The 23208-nt window shown below is 38.0% G+C and overlaps 1 protein-coding gene across 1 annotated transcript in view; it reads right to left on the bottom strand.

Moving 5' to 3' along the window:
* Positions 1–219: 219 nt before the first annotated feature.
* Positions 220–23208, bottom strand: part of LOC135208023 (oxysterol-binding protein-related protein 1-like) — a 186896-nt gene continuing 163907 nt past the window's right edge. Inside the window, exon 14 of the mRNA XM_064240148.1 lies at positions 220–329. Within this exon, the coding sequence (XP_064096218.1) occupies positions 239–329 (91 nt within the window). The 3' untranslated portion in view covers positions 220–238. The remainder of the gene's footprint in view (positions 330–23208) is intronic.

Raw genomic sequence — 23208 nt, 5'->3', positions numbered from 1 at the left:
GAGCGGAACTCACACAACAAGAAAGAAGACCAGAATGACTTGGAAACAAAAACCAAAATAAAAAGTAAAAAAAAAAAAAAAAAAAAAAAAAAAAAAAAAAAAAAAAAAAAAAAAAAAAAAAAAAAAAAAAAAAAAAAAAAAAAAAAAAAAAAAAAAAAAAAAAAAAAAACTGATTAAATAGAACGCCACTCGAATAAAGAACTAAGAAAACAGACCAATCACAGTCTCTTTCTCTCACTTACCTTCCCCAGGCGCGCCAACACCTCTGAGGACCCGAGTGAGGGTTGTTGTATTTCGTCCCCCCCAGTGATATCAGGCTGAAGGACGACCTGTGAATGACACAGAGACGATTTCTAAATGAAACGAGTTATCCGAGAAAGGGAGGTTAATTCATGGTGGTTAATACAAATGACTATAGCTGGTTCACTTAAGGTAGATTCTTGGGTGAGCCCTATGCCTACGAGACATTTGTTTGGCAGCCGCTGGTTGGTTGGGAGCTGCCTACCTCCCGGTACCAGCCAATCAGCGGCCGGGAAACAAACATCTCGCAATCAAAGGCCTCATCCAAGAATCTACCTTAAGTGAAACAGCTATAAGTTCTTTATTAGTTGGGAGGGTAGGTCATGATGGTTAATACAAGAGACACAAGTTCTTTTTTTTATATTACTGGGAGGGTAAATTATGGTGGTTACTAAATATAAAAGAAATAGAAGTTCTTTATTTTATTATTATTGGGAGGGAAGTCATGGTGGTTATAATTAAATATAAAAGACATAAGTCCTTTATTATACTATCATTATTGGGAGGGTAATTTATAGTGGATGATACTAAAGACCAAGTTATTTATTGTATTATTGGGAGGGTAATTCATGTTGGAAGATGCTAAAGACTAAGTTCTATTTTATATTATTGGGAGGATAATTCATGTGGTTAATACAAAAGACATAACTTCTTTATTAGGTATATTAATATTATTATTGGGAGGGTTAGAACTCTTACAATGGTGGGGTTATTTATTATATTAATTGGTAGGTAAAGTACAATGTGGTTATTTATTAAAGTTACATTGGGAAGGGTAATTACTGGTGGTTTATTTATTATATTATATTGGGAGGTTAATTACATGGTGGTTATTTATTATATTATATTGGGAGGGTAATTACATGGTGGTTATTTATTATATTATATTGGGAGGGTAATTACATGGTGGTTATTTATTATATTATATTGGGAGGGTAATTACATGGTGGTTTATTTATTATTATTTTATTGGGAGGGTAATTAATGGTGGTTATTTTATTATATTATATTGGGAGGGTAATTACATGGGGTGGTTTTTTATTTTTTAATTATTGGGGAGGGTAATTACATGGTGGTTATTTATTATATTATATTTGGAGGGTAATTACATGGTGGTTAATACAAAAGACATAAGTTATTTAACATATTTTTGGGAGGTTATTTACATGGTCGTTAATACATAAGATATAAGTTCTTTATCATATTATTAGGAGAATAAGTCATGGTGGTTAATACAAAAGATTAAGTTCTTTATCATATTATTGGGAGGTTAATTCATGTGGTTAATACAAAAAACTTGAGAATTTCTTTATTATATTATTGAGAGTGTTAATTCATAGTGTATAATTAAAATTAAATAAGTAACAGACTACATTATTTTATTACTTTTCCCGTAAGAAAATGTTATACTAAAGAGATAATGAGGTTAATTCTTGGTGGGGAACGCAAAAGAAATATTTCATTATATTATTTTACTCTTTTCAGTTAAAAATCTAATAAAAAAAAATATAGAGCAAATGAGACAAATGAGAGAAATGAACAAAAAGGAAATACATAAACTCTTAATTTCTGGGGGCAAAAACAACAACATGGCGCTCGCGACGAAACAGGATAGTTATCCCTTACGATTCCTCACTCAACAGAAAACGGAGTACTCGCATGCCACCAACAACAAACGGCGTAACCCCCAACGTAAATTTTTATGTTTATTCGACACCTACCGAATTATTATCCTCTTTCACTCCCTGGATTTCCATTACTACCATCCATGGAAATTTCTGCGACTCCGTGTCTAATCAAGTTTCCACGTTCACCTCTCTCTCGGCCATTAGAGAAATTGCTTCCATGAGTTTTAACGAAGCTGATATCCCCAAGATGCGAGAGCCAGGATAAATTAAGGAGAGCTTTCAAAGTTCTCTCTCTCTCTCTCTACATATATACACACACACATATATATATACATATATATATATATATATATATATATATATATATATATATATATATATATATATATACATATATAATATATATATATATATATATATATATACGTGTATATATATATATATATATATATATATATATATATATATATATATATATAGAGAGAGAGAGAGAGAGAGAGAGAGAGAGAGAGAGAGAGAGAGAGAGAGAGAGAGAGAGAGAGACTAGACTAAATAAATATCAGGAAAAGACGAAGAAGAAGACAAGAAAACAACGCTATAAGACCATACTCTGTTTTTTTTTCATCTGTCCATCCACCTGTGGTGTTTTTGTATGGTAACACTGCGTCCCGGGCTTTACATAGTTACGCTATTTGTAAGTTTTAGGTAAGTAAAAGGATATCTGGGTGTACATTTGCAACTGAAAAGTGTTTTAATTATTTACTGTATGCGAATTACACCGTTAATATTCGAAATAGGATATTATTATAATCGTTGAATGTAAACTGAATGTAACTATCTAAAGCCCGGGCCGCAGTGTTGCCATACAAAAACAACACAGGCGGATGGACAGATGATAAAAAACAGAGTATACTTCTCTTACTCGGTCTGTGACTTAATCACCGGTGGATTGTTCATCATATTTTATATAACTGTAAAAGGGGTGACTATAACAGCACATTTTATAAACATCTTTACAAAAATATGACCGGAGTCTCTCTCTCTCTCTCTCTCTTTGACAGCGACGCCTTCACCCCGTATATTTCCCGATCCCGAAAAAGAGATTATAACCCATTCTTCTCCGTTAATCTCTTCCTCACTGCCGGGAGGAACAACATATATTTAAAGATGTGGCTACGATAAACAATGAACAAGTTCTTGAGTCTCGACACAATGCAAGCTAAACGCTGTGGTGTACTACTAGGCCTATACAATGGACATAACTTCTACACCTCCGTAAACCAGTTTAAAGCAGCCCCTGGGGAAAATAGCTCCTCTTTGTTATCAACGAGAGGCAACGGTTCTAAAATACGAGAAACCCTCGTCGAAAATAAGCAAGGAACGAGACACATGGGCGCCATTCAAGCAAAGCCGGTTCAAAACAAAATAGTCTACTGAAAAAAAGGGTAAAATTTCACTTGAAGGGGCAATTGAGAATCTAATGTTTTTCCATTATTTCGATACCATTAGGGTCCGGAGAGTCAGGAGAAGCAATCACCCATTACCCCAACTTCCCCTAAGAGAAAGAAAAGAAAAGGTACAAGGCAATTCATACTTAAAGAACATTGTATATTTTGTGGAAATGACTGTCCAATTACTCCTGATCCGCGCCATCCTGAAATGTGGGACAAGGCATCATTATGCCGCACATTAGACCGTGGTGATACACATAAATCTTGTAAATTTCGTAATGATCAGTGAGGTTCTGAAGCAGAACTTAGACTAAGTGGAGCAACAGCAGATCTTCATGCTGCAGTTGGACGATACCACCGAAAATGCTATCAAACGATTGTTAAACCAAAATACTGTAAAACAGAGAGCTCTTCTTCGGATATGGCCGACATGGATAATACTCCTGCACCACATGCTTGCATAACTGAAATGAAAAAAGACTATTCCCAGATATGAAATTCAGTTAATCTTCATCAAGTTTATATTGCCCAAGGTGTAAAGCTTAAGCGTCGTCAGTTTATGAACACCATTATGGATATTTTAGAAAACGAGTACATAGTGCTGCCTGGTTATAGTTATGCTAGTATTATTATTCATAAATCATCTGCAAGTCCTCCCATAAAGCTGTCAAAAGATGAAGAGAATGATGATGTTCAAACAGCTGTAAAAACTATTGCTTCCACCATTGTAAATGAATGCAAAGAGAATGTACCAGATAAAGACTGCTACAAAAGCCATCTCAATATGCAGGAACTGTTAGTAACTATTGTAATGCTTATTCCTCATACATACTGGAATGACTTGATAAGAGTGATGTATATCTTATATTTTTTATTGATACAAAGAACATAGTATCAAAAAGGATACAAGAGAGTCTAGGGCAACGTCAAGTAGTAGAAAATACAAACTTAGTATGATCAGCCCTCTCCCTAGTCAAAGTGTGACTCTCTCCTCTCTGTCACCAAAAACAAAATTCAGGTCATTCAGTACATTATTCAGAGACTGACAGAGAAAGTTGTAAAAAGAAGTCACAAAAATAAGCTAGTGATCACTGGGCCTTCTCCAATCGCCACTCTTATTCAAACTTGTCAAGAGGAACCGCACGAGGACCTTCACACCACTCATAATAATCCACCAGCTGCTCGATTTAATAAAGACTGGAGTTGATAATCATAATATGTGATGATACAGATGTTTTTGGACCTCTATTACACCATTACCACACGCATAACCTAAAATGTATAGTAATGGTGGAAGCTACTTCTGGGGGACGTAGTCAAATCAACATCAAAGCTACTGTGGAAAAACACCACCCCAGAGTTTTAAATATTTTAGCATCACATGCTTTATCTGGCTGTGACACAAATCCCAATTAGTACATCGAATAGGAAAGGCAACTGTTGTAAATGTTTTAAGGCAAGGTTACCAGATTGCTGGCCTTGGTGATTCTATAAATGCAAACTTGTCGGATGTAATTCAATAAGCATCTACACTTATATCACCCTGCTACGCGAAACTGTCAAAAGCCTCTGACACTATGTCTGGCATTAGGTATAGGGTACGACAGAAAAAATATCCTGCCAATAAAGTTGTAGGGGCTCCCCAGTTAAAGACACTACCTCCAATAGCAGCTGCATTTAGATACCATGTTTACCGGTGACACCTACAACAGGCGGCCCGAAGAAAATGTGCTGATGAAGCCAATCCACCCCTTATGGACCCGACTGACGATGTGCGGGAATTTGACCCTGCTCATACTTTTCTACTGTCAGTTACTACACCCAAAGGAGTATCATGTGCTCCAGAACATTTTCTGCAGCTTATTAAATGTTCTTGTGCTAATGAAGGGAATACATGTGGAAATGCAAATTGCAGTTGCTTGAAGGCATCTCTAGGCTGTAGTACATTGTTTTGCTAATGTAAAAGTTAAGTCGAGGGTTTGAACCAATTCGCTAAACTGATGAAAGATAGAAGTGAAAAAGAAAAAGACAAAAATGAAGAAAAGGCTCTTCTTAGAAACATTTTAAGTGATAGCTAGCTAAATGCAGTAACGCTCTATGACAGTTTGTGCGGTGCAATAATGATAACTACTTACACATCTTTCATCGATTTTTCACAAGGCTTTTTTCTAATATTAGTAATTTCTTCTCAATTATAGCCATGCATTTTTCCAAATAACAATTAATAAAACTATTTATCTGTTCGAAAGAAGAGATTAATAAAAATGTCAAGCGGAAGTATAAACTTTTACAGGTTTTTTGTAGTGTAAATACCTCAAACTCAATTAGTGCATAGATAATTTTCCCCAAAGGTGACAGAGTATCACCCGGCAGTTTTTTAATTGTTATACCCTGTAGTATTAGAAAATGCAAAAAGACATTGGATTGTCAACATTACCACTTCATGTGGAATTTTCAGTAGACTACAACCGTTATTTCGCCGTGACGCGAAGCACCGGCGATTACGTCACATAGACAGAGTAAGAGAAGTATAGTCTCACAGCGTAGTTTTCTTGTCTTCTTTTCCCGATATTTATTCTCTCTCTCTCTCTGACATAGATTAGTTGATTGTTATTTCCTTCCCTACATTGAGTCTAATTTCTCTCTCTCTCATAGGTCAGTCTCTTAGCGTTGTTTGCTTGTACATTTCCTTTCCTACGTATCGAGTCTAGTCTCTCTCTCTCTCTCAAACATAGTCTCATAGCGTTATATGCTTGCTTATTTCCTTTCCTATTTATTGAGTCTAGTCTGTCTGTCTCTCTCTCTCTCAAACATAGTCTCATAGTGTTGTATGCTTGCTTATTTCTTTTCCTATTTATTGAGTCTAGTCTAGTCTAGTCTAGTCTCTCTCTCTCTCTCTCTCTCTCTCTCTCTCTCTCTCTCTCTCTAAGATTAAATGCTGATATGAAGGAATTTATGTCCAGACTTCATTTCCTGTGCGATTCCACAGAGCGTGAAATGGCTTCTTGTGAGTACGGTCCCTACCAGTTGAACTTGAGCTGGGTAATCTCTCTCTCTCTCTCTCTCTCTAAAACTTCTTTCTTATGAACACTTTCTTTAATCAGAAGAGTCGCAGAAAGAAAAGTTTCCTCATATGATGGAAGGTATACATATTAAGTTTGTAATCAGTCGATCTCTAGACCTATGATAGATTAACGCAAGGCCATTGGCCTTGGATTAACGTGAACTCTCGTGCCGTGTGTGTGTGAGTGTGTGTGTGTGTGTGTGTTACTTTTAAATGATTTTGTTTGTTCAATTATTTTGTCTTGTTATAAACAACGATCATAGCTAATATTAATTGGGACATTTTATGTGGGCTACGTTGGTCGACATTCAAAACACCATAAAAACTAACTTTTTAACAATAAAGAATGGATTGTGTTGATCCAGCTGGGTTGCAACTCTCTCTCTCTCTCTCTCTCTCTCTCTCGTCTCTCTCTTCTCTCTCTCTCTCTCTCTGCTGTGTGTGTGTGTGTGTGTGTGTGTGTGTGCGTGTGTGTAATCTAAGCGCTTCCATCAACTCAGCTGAGAACAGTATGAAAATTACTCAACACACACACACACACACACATACACACACACACACACACACACACACACACACATATATATAATATATATATATATATATATATATATATATATATATATAACTCATTAATTTGCGGAATAAAAATAACTTTCAACCTGACATCAAGATTGAGTCCAGGGCTCCAGAGTGAATAATAATAATAATAATAAAACACTTCCGATTCGAAGATACTAAACATAATAAATATCAAAAGTTAGGAGGAAATTACCCGATCAAATAAAATCCCCATGTGAGAGAGAGAGAGAGAGAGAGAGAGAGAGAGAGAGAGAGAGAGAGAGAGAGAGAGAGAGAGTAGCACTACTACAGCGATCTATGTACCAATCTCAACAGCAGAAGCCTCGCATAGCGTAGTCTGCAGATTATGACAGCCATAACCATTAAAACTGGCTTAGTGACTATATACTGCACTGGACAAGATATGACAGAGTTTATTAATTAAAACACTGAATTATTTGGGAAGTATAATACTAGGGCACTGGACCTACTTTCAAAAATATCGGAAATAGTTCACGAAAAATACAAATAAAATACATAAAAAGAGAATATTTAACACCCGGCACAAAAGTAATCTGAAATTATGTCATTGGGGATATTCCTCTACGGTAATTGACCAACTAGCAAAAAATCGTCAACAGCTCACTAAAAATAAAAAATAAATAACTAAATAAATAATAAGAGAACATTTAACACCCCTCCCCCACACAGAATAATAGGAAATAGTTTACTAAAATACAAATAAAAAACATAAAAGAGAACATAAAGAAATAAAACAAATTTAAATCTAAACAGACAGAAAACCAACGAGTCAATCAAACGTGCAGAGAAACAGTCATTACCCAACATCTACTTTCGAACAAAAAAATGCTTTGCATGCAATAGTGCTTTTGACCAATAACAAAAAACTGAATATCTCAAAAGACATCATTCTCTCTCTACTCCACTAATGAGAATGAATCATTCCATCTCAACTTCGATTCTCGTCCATCTACCCTAATACAACTCTCATTGAATTTCCTAACATTTTATCTGTTTATTTGTCAATTTTTCAAATCATTTTCTCTTTTTAATAACTGATTTCTCTTTGTATTTTCTATCACTTTCTGTTACTTCTTCCAAATGGCCACCATGTTCTTTGGAAGCTCGAATTTCAAGTCAGTGGCCCCTTTAGTGGGCTTGTTCCATATGAATAGGATTCATCTTGTGAATAATAATAATAATAATAATAATAATAATAATAATAATAATAATAATAATAATAATAATAATAATGTTTGTTTGTTTGATTGATTGTATAGTGTTTTTACGTTGCTTGGAACCTTTGGTTATTCAGCAACGGGACCAACGGCTTTATGTGAACTTCTATCACCAGAAATACACACCTCTGACCCCTCAAAAGAATGCCCGAGAATCGAACTCGCGGCCACCGAGGTGGCAGGCCAATACCATACCGATCACGCCACTGAGGCGCTAATTATAATAATAATAGTTTATTCGCAAGAGAAGTCCGCTTCTATAACCACGGTATTAAAATCCACAAGTATTCTCTATTCAATATGCTATATACCTTAAACTGGAACCCAAGACAAGAACTCCCTGGAATACTGGAAGAGTCTGGATTTAGGACAACAAGCCAGGCTTAGGTGGATGGTTCTTGAATTTTATTGAGAATTAGGATCCATGATTCTCTGGGGGAAATAGGGGCCTTCTGGATAGCATGAAAATCAACTGGAAACTCTTTCTAACAGGATTCTTAGGAAGCCATCAGTCCACGCAAATCTGAACCTGGAACGAATCGAAAAGGGCATGGAACGAAAAAGACAGCAATTCCAGCACTCGCCTGGAATCCTAAATGGACTTCGGGAATACTTAGTAAGCCCACACACGAATGTGTGTCGAGCTGATGAACCTCATGTATAATTCTACATCTCCCCACGTATACACGCCCATAATCCATAATAAGACACGCTATAACAACGAGATGGAACCTTCCTAGACACCCAGGCATTACAGCCTCGTGCCAAATTGAGACATTGGTCTAATCTGCCAAATTCCGTACGTCCAGGAGAGAGAGAGAGAGAGAGAGAGAGAGAGAGAGAGAGAGAGAGAGAGAGAGAGAGAGAGAGAGAGAGAGAGAGAGAGAAAGCTAATATGCATGACGAAACTGCTTCCGGGGGACATGGCGTCGTAATTACGCGTCGTGGATTAAGATGATAGGCCATTTCTGTCTCTGATTAAAATCGATAAATACTAAGCAGGTCACGCTAGAAAAGATGGCTGTCAATCTTGATAATAATAATAATAATAATAATAATAATAATAATAATAATAATAATAATAATAATAATAATAATAATAATAATAATAATAATAATAACAGGGAGAATAAAACAAAGATTCACAGACATCACGACAGACACAGTCAGACACCAACTAAAGAAAATGCCAAACTGGAAAGCCCCAGGTCCCGATGAAGTCCATGGATACTGGCTCAAAAACTTCAAGGCCCTACACCCACGAATAGCAGAACAACTCCAGCATTGTATCTCAAATCACCAAGCACCCAAATGGATGACCACAGGAAGAACATCCTTAGTACAAAAAGACAAGAGTAGGGGAAATATAGCCAGTAACTACAGGCCTATCACCTGCCTACCAATAATGTGGAAGTTATTAACAGGTATCATCAGTGAAAGGCTATACAACTACCTAGAGGAGACAAACACCATCCCCCACCAACAGAAAGGCTGCAGAAGGAAGTGTAGGGGCACAAAAGACCAGCTCCTGATAGACAAAATGGTAATGAAGAACAGTAGGAGAAGGAAAACCAACCTAAGCATGTCATGGATAGACTATAAGAAAGCCTTCGACATGATACCACACACATGGCTAATAGAATGCCTGAAAATATATGGGGCAGAGGAAAATACCATCAGCTTCCTCAAAAATACAATGCGCAACTGGAATACAATACTTACAAGCTCTGGAATAAGACTAGCAGAGGTTAATATCAGGAGAGGGATCTTCCAGGGCGACTCACTGTCCCCACTACTCTTCATAGTAGCCATGATTCCCATGACAAAAGTACTACAGAAAATGGATGCCGTTTACCAACTCAAGAAAAAGAGGCAACAAAATCAACCATCTGATGTTCATGGACGACATCAAGCTGTATGGTAAGAGCATCAAGGAAATAGATACCCTAATCCAGACTGTAAGGATTGTATCTGGGGACATCAGGATGGAGTTTGGTATAGAAAAATGCGCCTTAGTCAACATACAAAAAGGCAAAGTAACGAGAACTGAAGGGATAAAGCTACCAGATGGGAGCAACATCAAACACATAGATGAGACAGGATACAAATACCTGGGAATAATGGAAGGAGGAGATATAAAACACCAAGAGATGAAGGACACAATCAGGAAAGAATATATGCAGAGACTCAAGGCGGTACTCAAGTCAAAACTCAACGCCGGAAATATGATAAAAGCCATAAACACATGGGCAGTGCCAGTAATCAGATACAGCGCAGGAATAGTGGAATGGACGAAGGCAGAACTCCGCAGCATTGATCAGAAAACCAGGAAACAAATGACAATACACAAAGCACTACACCCAAGAGCAAATACGGACAGACTATACATAACACGAAAGGAAGGAGGGAGAGGACTACTAAGTATAGAGGACTGCGTCAACATCGAAAACAGAGCACTGGGGCAATATCTGAAAACCAGTGAAGACGAGTGGCTAAAGAGTGCATGGGAAGAAGGACTAATAAAAGTAGACGAAGACCCAGAATATACAGAGACAGGAGAGCAGAAAGAACAGAGGACAGGCACAACAAACCAATGCACGGACAATACATGAGACAGACTAAAGAACTAGCCAGCGATGACAATTGGCAATGGCTACAGAGGGGAGAGCTCAAGAAGGAAACTGAAGGAATGATAACAGCGGCACAAGATCAGGCCCTAAGAACCAGATATGTTCAAAGTACGATAGACGGAAATAACATCTCTCCCATATGTAGGAAGTGCAATACGAAAAATGAAACCATAAACCACATAGCAAGTGAATGCCCGGCACTTGCACAGAACCAGTACAAAAAGAGGCATGATTCAGTGGCAAAAGCCCTCCACTGGAGCCTGTGCAAGAAACATCAGCTACCTTGCAGTAATAAGTGGTACGAGCACCAACCTGAAGGAGTGATAGAAAACGATCAGGCAAAGATCCTCTGGGACTATGGTATCAGAACAGATAGGGTGATACGTGCAAACAGACCAGACGTGACATTGATTGACAAAGTCGAGAAGAAAGTATCACTCATTGATGTCGCAATACCATGGACACCAGAGTTGAAGAGAAAGAGAGGGAAAAAATGGATAAGTATCAAGATCTGAAAATAGAAATAAGAAGGATATGGGATATGCCAGTGGAAATCGTACCCATAATCATAGGAGCACTAGGCACGATCCCAAGATCCCTGAAAAGGAATCTAGAAAAACTAGAGGCTGAAGTAGCTCCAGGACTCATGCAGAAGAGTGTGATCCTAGAAACGGCACACATAGTAAGAAAAGTGATGGACTCCTAAGGAGGCAGGATGCAACCCGGAACCCCACACTATAAATACCACCCAGTCGAATTGGAGGACTGTGATAGAGCAAAAAAAAAAAAAAAAAAAAAAAAAAAAAAAAAAAAAAAAAAAAAAAAAAAAAAAAAAAATTAAAAAAAAAAAAAAAACCAAAAAAAAAAAAAAAAACAAAAAAAAAAAAAAAAAAAAAAAAAAAAAAAAAAAAAAAAAAAAAAAAAAAAAAACAAAAAAAATTATAATAATAATAATAATACTAATAATAATAATACTAATAATAATAATAATAATAATAATAATAATAATAATAATAATAATAATAATAATAATAAGAATATTATTATTATTATTATTATTAAGATTGACAATCGGTTCCAGCGTGACCGTTTGCTCAGTATTTATCGATTTTAATAATAATAATAATAATAATAATATTACTATTATTATTATTATTCAGATGATTATATATATTATATAATAATAATAATGAGTCTTGCTTATTTGCTCGGAATGGAATTGGGATACGAAATTTGGGTCAAGGGCCAAGAGCTGGGACCTACGAAGTCATTCAGAGCTTAAGGGCAAATCGAAATGATTAATAGACTAGGGTGGAAAGTAAGATGGAAGTGAGAATATGAACGGAGGTACAGTAAAAGGAATGAAAGGGGTTGCGGCTAGGGGCCGAAGGGACGCTGCAAAGAACCAAGTAATGCCTAGGATGCACCAAAAGAGGTGTACTGGCGACACTACCCCCTCATGGAGTCAATCTTGAAAGTACTTTTTTTTTTTTTTATTTATATTAGGCTGTGAGTGAGTGCCACATATATTTGAAGTTTGGATTATTATTATTATTATTATTATTATTATTATTATTATTATTATTATTATTATTATTATTATTATTGTTATTATTATCATCATCATCGCACGAGTCACTAAATTGGTGAAAAACAAAATGATGTCAGTGTAAACATTAAAAATATATATTTTCACTTATATTATTTGCGGGTTTCTTCTTCATTATTATTATTATTATTATCATTCGGGAGATAAACCCCTATTTATCTGGGATAAGCCTACAAGGGGGTTCTTTTGGGCTAAAATTCAATCTGCCAAAAGATATGGTGTTCGTTTTAAAAAAAAGTTACAGATGATGATACACAATACAGAAAGTAGAGATACGAAAGTAATTATAAAGAAGAAAAAAAGATTAATTAATAAATTAATATAATAGAAAAAAATATGTTACTAACATATTTATTTTTGCAGTGGGTACCACTGAAATTGATAATGTAGTAATCGATTGAAGTAACTCTTGGATATTTCTGTTTTTCATATCTGCCTGTACAGAGAAATAAATACAAAATTAACAGCTACTAGATGAAAAAACAAAATAAGATAGAGAGATAAACAAACCAAGAAATGCAGGAACTAAAAATATAGACAGAAAAATGAAAAGGAAAACAGAAAACCAAATTATCACAGTAAAGGCAAAATAAATGCAGACAGAACCACATTAACGCAAGCAGCATTAAAAAGAAAACTACCAAAATCAAGGAACCATTTTCATTCATCAAAGTAGAAACAGGAAATATGAACCGAAAACTGATACAAAATCCATCACGAGATGCAGTACCAAACCAGTGTTGCCAACTGTAGGGTAATTGCCCTATGCGTAGGGTAATATGAGCAAAATCTTAGCCAGCAGGGAAATATTTTCAAGTGTAGGGTAATTGTAACAAGGTAGGTTTAGATCAATATGCTTATTAGTATTCATGATATTGCATATAAACATAATATATAGATTTATTTGTTATCATAGCCGCAGAATGTTGGGTCATTTTCAGTTATGTAGGGTAATTTCTCGTCTCCTGGGGTTAAGAGGGGTTGGCATCACTGTACCAAACAGGCTGGCAAAGATACAAGAAGACCGACAATAACGAGAGAGAGAGAGAGAGAGAGAGAGAGAGAGAGAGAGAGAGAGAGAGAGAGAGAGAGAGAGGGAACAATCACAGACCAACAATAACAGCAGAGAGAGAGAGAGAGAGAGAGAGAGAGAGAGAGAGAGAGAGAGAAAGAGAGACCAACAATAACAGCAGGAGAGAGAGAGAGAGAGAGAGAGAGAGAGAGAGAGAGACGGCACATCTGCATACCAACAATAACAGCAGAGAGAGAGAGAGAGAGAGAGAGAGACGGCACAATCACAGACCAACAATAACAGCAGAGAGAGAGAGAGAGAGAGAGAGAGAGAGAGAGAGAGACGGCACCAATTCACAGACCAACAATACGCAGGAAGAGAAGATAGAAAGGAGAAGAGAGGATAGAGAGAAGAGAGAGAGAGAGAGAGCACCCATTTCCTTGTCTATCCAACTGTAGTTATGAACATCAGCTGTGGTGACCTCGTACAATTCAAAGACCTGGGATCTTAGGTCGCTATAAAGGTTGGATTAAGTGATCATAGCATATGACCTACTTCGCACATTACTGGTAATTCACCATATAAGCTTTCTTCGCCGTTGGGGGTTAGGGACCTCATATGGTGCACTGTAAGCATTACTTCAGGTTTTTTGCACTGTCCCTTTTAGCCCCCTAGCTGTAAACCCTTTCATTCCTTTTACTGTACCTCCTTTCATATTCTCTTTCCTCTATCTTACCTTTGACCGTCTCCTAATATCGGTTTCATGGTGCTACTTTGAGGATTTTGTTTTATTTTTTTTGTTTGTATGGTGTTTTTACGCTGCATGGAACCAGTGGTTATTCAGCAACGGGACCAAGGGCTTTACGTGACTTCCGAACCACGTCGAGAGTGAACTTCTATCTGCAGAAATACACATCTCTCACACGTCGGTGCAATAACAGAGAATCGAACGCGTGACCACCGAGGTGGGACGCCAACACCATACCAACCACGCCACTGAGGCGCTTCTTTGAGGTTTTTCTCCTGTTACACCTTTAAAACGTTTTTACTCTTTTTCCCTTTCAGCGTTGAATGACCTCACAGGTCACAGCGCAGCCTTTGACCTTATATTTACATTCCATTTTATTCCGTAAAGACAGCAAAGCTTGTATTGCGAGACCAAACGGATGCAGGAAGGAACACTAAGAAATGCCTATAATGTATGGCATGAGGCGAACTGAAGGCACAGACAAGAATAAATAAAAGATACTCAAAACTTTGCTTGAACGAGCAATATGCCAACGCACTTCTGAACAGAGATTAAAACATTACATCAGGACAGAACAATAGTCATACAAACATGGCTGTAAAGTGTGTCAAAATCCAACACTTCTGCAATAATGCCAAGGATGAAACGTTTGCTAAATGAATCCCAGAAACGTATTCAAAGGATATTCATAAAAGTTTGCCACGAGACCCATAAACATTTACATATAACCCAGAAATGCCTGCCAAACGAAACTCAAGTTTGCCAAATAATACTCGTAAAACTTTTGCCAAATGAAATCAAGAAAAGTTGCCAAATGAAATCCATAAAAATTTGCACGAAACCCAGAGACATTTCCCAAAAGACAAGAGGTTTGGAAGTTTCCACAGAACACAAACAATATGCTGGGATTAACACTATGTCAAAGTTGAAAATGAACTGAAATAAATATATTGCACATCTTATTTCCATGCATAGAAAGGTCCCCTTATGGTCAATGAAATATTGCCAAAGTTATAAAATTATATTATGAAAGGAAGACAGAAAAAAAACCCATCCCACCACTATGGTCAAAATTTCCCCGGTCCACCCATTAGCAGATAGGCCTATGTAGAGCCATTTCTTTGAGAAAACCTTGACTTTGGGAAAACATCTCTTAAATTAATGAAGCTCCTCATGATGAAAATATTTCAGGAAAACAGCCCCAACGACTGAACATCCTTGCAATTGCGTTTGACATTCCTACGCACACTGGGATTAGCTGGATGCGTCTTAATTGCCATCTGTTATTACCTGTTATTGTTTCCTCTCTTCCAGCCATTTTTACTCTCATTTTTCCTCTTTGTAGCTTTTCTCCTTCTCATACGAACATTCTAGTCTGTTCATATCTGGATAAGTATATCTGTGGTACTTTGGTTCATAAAACATGGATATGCGAGTAATAATAATAATAATAATAACTAAAAGTCTTGTAATCTTATGAATCTCTGAAATGATGAAAAATCCAAACTGATATGAGTGTAAATATATATATTTTTAAATGCATATTTACACTCTGTGATTATATTTCCACCAATAACAATAATAATAATAATACAGTTGGCGCCCCCCCCCCCCCCCTTTTCCGTTCTCCAGATTTGCGGACTAACGGATTCGCAGATTTCTCTCTGGAACATATCCCCTCCTTGTTTGTGGGAAATTCGCCTATTCGCGGTATTTTTCCATGAGAAATATCCATAACTTCCTGTTTTTTTATCAATTTCATCATAAAACGCACTTTTTGTGATAAAACTTAAAAAAAAACAGGTATGTATAAAAATCTTGAGCAGGTTTTCTTGAATTTTAACAAAATAAGCCGTTTTAAGTGTTTTTTTTTTTATAGGGGTTTTAACCTTTATAATGGAACACTAAGCACAATCCCAAGATCCTTGAAAAGGAACCTGGAAAACTAAATGCCAAAGTAGCTACCTCCAGGACTCGTCCAGAAGTGTGTTCCTAGAATTAGCACATACAGTGAGAAAAGTGATGGACTCCTAAGGAGGCAGGATGCAACCCGGAACCCAACACTATACAAACCACCCAGTCGAATTAGAGGACTGTGATAGAGCAAAAAATCATAATACTTTGTATTGCACATTTCACTGATGGCCTATGGATAGAAGCTTTATAGACCTGTCCTCACACTTGTATTTTTTTTATTACATAAAATTTGTAGAGGTATCATTTAGTTGTATGGAACCACACCTGCTACACTTTAAAAACTGTTTCCAATGCGTATTAAAAAATGAATGGATTACATTCTTATCAAAAACTGCTTTCATAAAACTAAAAGATACGAACTACATATTTTTCCAACTTACTAGAACAAACCAACTTTTTATCACCTGTCCAAATAATGGCAACATTATTTTACCTAACATGAACAATACTGCATTGTCATCCTGCGCATAACTTATAAATTTTTTATGTTGATCCATCTCTTTTTCCAATAACTTTCAAGGCTGAAATTTGTAAAATTTTATACATGATTTACATGGGAATTAAGATCCAGATTCTTCAATACAATCATGAGTATTCTTTATAAGTTTTTTCCTTGGAAAATTCCTTAAACGTCACAGTAATAGTTTTAAGCAAGTGGGAATGTCTCTAAACATAATATACAAGAAAGCTTCTTATATCATAAATTTCTCTGGTATAATTATCTTATACTAGTAATCTGTTGTTGTTCTTTATTAAGCTGGCCTTCTGCCACCATGGGCTCTTGTTCATAGAGCAGCCCTTAGGTCTTATAATCCTATTTGCCATTTTTAGTGCATCTTCCAATACAACAGACAAACATTGCCATAACTGCATTCATACATATCTCCCAGCACTCAAGGCATCAAAGTCGTCAGAATTCAACCAAAAAGGTTTTGCCTAATTCCACAAAAGAAGCAGGTTAAACAATATCCAGCCCAACAAAGTTTTTTCTATGGTGTGCTTAATGATGCCTTTGGCAATGACAGTTCAGAGTCAATGAGATTTTTTATTCACAGCTATACAGTTCAACGAGATACTACAGCACCTCACAAAATCATTAAGGGATATAAGAAGCCTTTTCTAGCTCTATAGTCAAGTGGATCTATCAATGGGTCTTTCTTTTTCATGCAGGTGTGCAAGGAACTATAAGAGTTCTGGTGTTATCTCCTTTATGGTAATAAAAAGGAACACCTGGATTCCCTGTCTGCATATCTTTTCCACATCTCGGGTCGTCCTGGTTTCCCTTTCTCAACATGTGACAAATATTGAAGGCTAACCAACTTTCACCAACAAAACCTACTTCCTTCACCATAGCAATAACCACTTCCCATAATACCATAAATATTTCTTTAAGTGTACAGGAATACAGCACATTGCTACATTACAGCATGTCTGGATGCATGTATACATTCCAACAAAACAGTAATACTGTGACAAGAAAGATAGAAGTTAAACGGATTTTCTTTCATGACATCTAACATAATGATAATAGAGCATTTCCCAGAGGAAAAGAAGAAAAATAAAAAAAGGATGGGTACCAACTTTCTTTGAAAGTGAGTCACACATGATTGAAATGTCATCCTTTCAATATCTGCAGTTTCTTTTTATGCATTGCACACCTGGCACATTGTTCAACATTTCCTTCTTTTGTTTATTAAATGTAAGCTGCAATACCTCGGTCAACCAAGTTGTTAAGAGGCTAAGCTTACATTACATTACATTAATGCTTTTAGCTTCCTTGCAATTTATTAAATAATTTTCTTCTGTGCACGGTATTATGGACCAGTTACAATTTCACTCCTGATTTTTCAAACATTTATGATGATCAGTTGACCTCCGGTATTCACGGGGATGCTTACCACATGCCCCGCAAATAGCTAAAATCCGCAAATACTTGACATCTTTCTATAAATGCTTATAACTGCCCATTTTGATACTACAAACACCAAAAACCCCTCTAAAATGCTTATACCTGTGTATGAATAGTTTTTATCACAAAAAATGCATTTAGTCACATAAATCATATGAAAATACAGTAATTAGTCAATATTCCTCTATGAAAAATATGTACGTACAGTGAATAGGCAAATTTTCCACAAATAATTTGTAGTACATACCTTCCACATAAAAATCTGCAAATAGGTGAAGCCGCGCATCCGGAACAGCGAATGGGCGAAGGTTTACTGTAACCAATTCCTCCCTCTTACTCTTTTAAAGTACTCACATTTATTTAAGCATGTTCTCTATAATTTTCACAATGCTCTGCCATAAATAAATTAGTACTTATCACTGTACTTTCTGAAATACAGATGCACTATCTTCCTTGCTATCCAAAATGGCCATTCTCTTCCCTGAGTTGTATCCCTCTGTTAGTGTATGTAATCTTGATAACTGAGTGGTTGGTCAACAAAAGAGACTTCTATACATAATATGCTTCTCTCCCTATATTGACCTTAAAAATTAGTAGGAAGGACCTTCCTTACCTAGCCACTAATGTTTTCCTATACGAACAAGCATGACCTTACATCTAAAGCTTCGCTTGTCTATTACTTTTCAACTGAATCCTTCAGCCCTTTCCCATATAGTTGCCCAACTTCCTCAGCCTTCTTGCTTCCATTTCCACCAATCATTTAAGAATTAACATTTGCACTTGACTAATCTGAGTCTAGAAATGCAATTCAGAAGTTTGGTTAAATTAATTTATGATCATAAAAATGACTTTACACAATGTGGTTAAGTTGAATGTTAACTATTATGCTGATTATGGAACTTTATAGTCCACTGTAAGATCTTTTCTTTCCCGTGGGACTTTTGCATTTAATCATTAACATTATTTACAGCCTATAAGTTTTTGTGGTATTCGGAGTTCCTCTTTACTGCTTATCCCCTTGCTTACAGAGTGGGATAGTCAATGAAAGGTTCATTCATAAAAATTTCATGTGACATAAAAAACTAAAAGTGGCACAGATAACTTGAAAACTTGCATTATTGTACATATCATATCATTAATATATGGAGACAATTTATAAAATATGTATAACATATACAGCTAAGTAACTAATTATTATTAAATACTCCGAACTATAAAATGGAAATACCATCAGTATATAAGAAATGCTACTACAGAAATGAAACCAATTGTAGCAACTTTCACCTTAATTTCCAATATTCCAGAGTAATATGTCACCTTCACTCTGAAACCCCTAAAGGTGAAAGCATTAAACGTAATTCGCCGTTTGAGAGTGAAGTTGTTATACATACCACTTTGTTCATGCCACTTACCTGCAGATATATATATAGCTGTATTCTCCGAAGTCCGACAGAATTTCAAAACTCCCGGCAAACGCAGTGGTCGGCCAGGTGGTTAGTACCCATTCCCGCCGCTGGGAGGCGGGTGTCAGGAACCATTCCCATTTTCTATTCAGATTTTTCTCTGTCGCCGGTCGGTAAACAACTGTTTACAGACCTCCGCCTAGGATTTTGGAATAAGCGTCTTATAGACATTAGAGTCCAGCGGGATCGGAAGCTTTCATTGGCACGACTTCCTGTGAGTCCTAAGTCTCACTCCCTTAGCAAGGGCGCTCGCGATGACGATAGACACCCGACTATTCGGGATTCTCGGAAAGAGAAACGTACTCAACTGAGAGAAGATCGACAGGAATCCCGCGAAGAGGCTTTTGAAAAACCTTTGCCTTTAATGACTTCGAAAGACAAGGCTTTACAAGAGAGTCTGAAGTTTTCAAAGACAACGGCGGATCATTCGCGCATTGTCTCGTCTATTCCTTCAGCGGATAGAAACTCCCCCTTACGAACAGAGCCTCAAAGGAGAACCACTTCTTGTTTAGCTAAAGAAACTTCGGACCGTCAAGATCAAGGAGAGTCTTCTAACGATACGCATCCTGCAGAAGAGGAAGAGCCTTCAGAAGCATCTACGGATTATAGCACGTTAACGCGCTTACTGAAGGAATTGTTTTCGGAAAAATTCCAAGCACTAGTTCCTCTCTCTCCGCCATCGCAACTATCCTCATCCAAGACGAGAAAAGCTCCAGGTTTTGTTAGGATGGCTGCTTCGCTTTCTACTAAAAGAGCGTTGAAGAGGATGAATGATTGGATGGAATCAAGGAAGACGAAAGGAAAGACGTCCTTTGCGCTTCCTCCAGCTAAGCTAAACGGGAGAGCCGGTATATGGTATGAGACCGGAGAAGAAACAGGGTTGAGACTTCCGTCGTCTGCGCAAGGTGACTTCTCAAACCTGGTCGAAGCACCAAGAAGATCTTACCTGTCCTCGGCTAAGGTTTCATGGACTATGCCGGAAATAGATCACCATCTAAAAGGACTGTACAGGACGTTGGAAGTATTCAACTTCCTAGATTGGTGCTTGGGAGCTTTAGGTCTGCAAGCTAAGAGCCCAGAATCATTGTCATTAGAAAAGTTATCGAGCGTCCTGTCATGCATGGACAAAGCAGTAAGGGATGGCTCGGATGAGTTAGCTGCCCACTTTACTACGGGAATATTAAAGAAACGAGCGCTTTTCTGCAGTTTTACTGCTAAAGCAGTTTCCCCTACGCAGAAAGCGGAGTTATTATTCGCCCCCTTTTCTTCCCATCTTTTTCCGGAAAATATGGTAAAGGATTTATCTGTGAACCTGAAAGAGAAAGCAACACAGGATTTGCTGTCTCAATCATCTAGACTTCCTGCGACACAATCATCTTCTCGAGTAGCTCAGGTACCAAAGAAGAATTTTAAGCCCTTTCATGGCAAAGCACCATCAAGAGCTGCTACACGAGGAAGGGGCTTTGCTAGAGGCAGAACCCCCGCAAAGCAAAGAGGAAAGAAGTGACAACCTTGCCCTTCAGGCACCGGTGGGAGGGAGACTTTCTCTCTTCGCAGAGGCTTGGAGAGCAAGGGGGACGGACACCTGGTCCCTCAAGATTATAGAGAAGGGATACAAAATTCCCTTTCTCTCCATGCCTCCGTTGAGCATGAAGCCTATAGACCTGTCACCAGCTTATCAGCCGCAGAAGCAACAGATTCTACTCGATTTATTAGATCAAATGATCGAGAAAAGAGCCGTAGAAAGAGTGCTCTTGACAGATTCCCCAGGCTTCTACAACAGGTTATTCCTGGTTCCGAAGCAGTCTGGGGGATGGAGGCCTGTCCTAGATGTCAGCAGTCTGAACCTTTTCGTGAAGAAAGAAAGCTTCAAAATGGAAACATCACAATCGGTCCTAGGGGCCTTGAGACCAGGGGATTGGATGGTGTCATTAGATCTCCAAGACGCTTACTTCCATGTCCCCATCCATCCCCAGTCCAGGAAGTTTCTCAGGTTCATTTTAAGAGGACAGGTCTTCCAGTTCAGAGCTCTATGCTTCGGACTGAGCACAGCTCCCATGATTTTCATTTTCTTCATGCGGAATGTGGCAAAGTGGCTTCATCTCTCGAAGATACGAGTCTCCCTTTACCTGGACGACTGGCTCATACGGTCGTCGTCGAGAGCAAGGTGTCTGGAGGACCTTCAGACTACGTTACTGTTGGCGAAATCTTTAGGCCTCCTGATCAATTACGAGAAGTCCCATCTGACCCCAACACAGTCCATCGTGTATCTGGGGATTCAGATGGATTCAGTGGCTTTTCGGGCTTTTCCGTCGCTAGAACGTCAGCGGAAAGGCTTAGAAAAAGTGTCAGCCTTCCTGGAGAAGGAAACATGCTCGGCGAAGGAATGGATGAGTCTGCTGGGGACCATTTCTTCGCTGGAGAAGTTTGTTTCTCTAGGGAGACTACATCTCCCCTACAGTTTTTCTAACAGAAAATTGGCAGGACAGACAAAACTTAGAGGAGAATTTGAGAATATCCCCGTTGGTCAAGAAACACCTAGAGTGGTGGCTCGATCCCACCAAGATGTCGAAAGGAGTGTCCCTCTGTCTTCAGAGCCCCGACCTTGTGTTATTTACAGACGCGTCTATGACAGGCTGGGGAGCAACTCTGGGAAAGGAGGAAGTGTCAGGCCTCTGGAGAAAAGAACAGAAGCCTTGGCACATCAACCTCAAGGAGTTAGAGGCAATTCGCTTAGCACTTCTAGCCTTTCAAGAACGAGTCATAGGCCGAGTTGTCCAGATCAACGCGGACAGCACCACGGCCCTTTCTTATATCAAGAAACGGGGGGGGACACTCTCGTTCTCTCTACAAGATAGCGAGAGAAATCCTGTTATGGTCAGAGGAGAGGAACATAACTCTCCTGACAAGATTTGTTTCAGGGGTCCAGAATGTCAGAGCAGACATTTTAAGCCGTCGAAATCAATTGATTTCAACAGAATGGACTCTGCACATAGAAGTCTGCCAACAGTTATGGAGACTATGGGGACGACCAATAGTGGACCTCTTCGCGACTTCGAAAACGAAGAGACTGCCTCTTTACTGTTCACCGATCATCGACCCGGAAGCAGTAGCAGTAGACGCAATGCTTTGGGACTGGACGGGGATGGATGTATACGCCTTTCCCCCGTTCAAACTTCTGGGAGAAGTAACAAGGAAGTTAGCAGCGTCGGAAGGAACAAGGATGACACTGGTCGCACCATTCTGGCCAGCAAGCGAGTTGGTTACACGAGGTCATGTCCCTACTAGTGGACTTCCCAAGAATCCTACCAGTAAGACCCGATCTTCTCAAACAGCCCCACTTCGAGAGATATCACCAAAACCTGTTCGCTCTGAGTCTGACTGCATTCAGACTATCAAGAAACTGGCAAGAGCGAGAGGGTTTTCAGGAGAGGTGGCAAAAGCTATCGCCACCGCGAGAAGAGCTTCCTCTCAATCTGTCTACCAGTCTAAGTGGGCTGTTTTTAGAAGATGGTGTAGGAAAGAGGGCATTTCCTCCTCCAAGACCTCTGTGAGCCAAATCGCCGATTTCCTGTTACATCTTAGGAATGTAGACAA

This window comes from Macrobrachium nipponense, chromosome 11 (assembly GCF_015104395.2).
Source record: "Macrobrachium nipponense isolate FS-2020 chromosome 11, ASM1510439v2, whole genome shotgun sequence".
In the NCBI taxonomy this organism is placed as follows: domain Eukaryota; kingdom Metazoa; phylum Arthropoda; class Malacostraca; order Decapoda; family Palaemonidae; genus Macrobrachium; species Macrobrachium nipponense.
The sequence above is the reverse complement of the archived record's forward strand: the minus strand, read 5'-3'. Positions and strand labels throughout refer to the sequence as shown.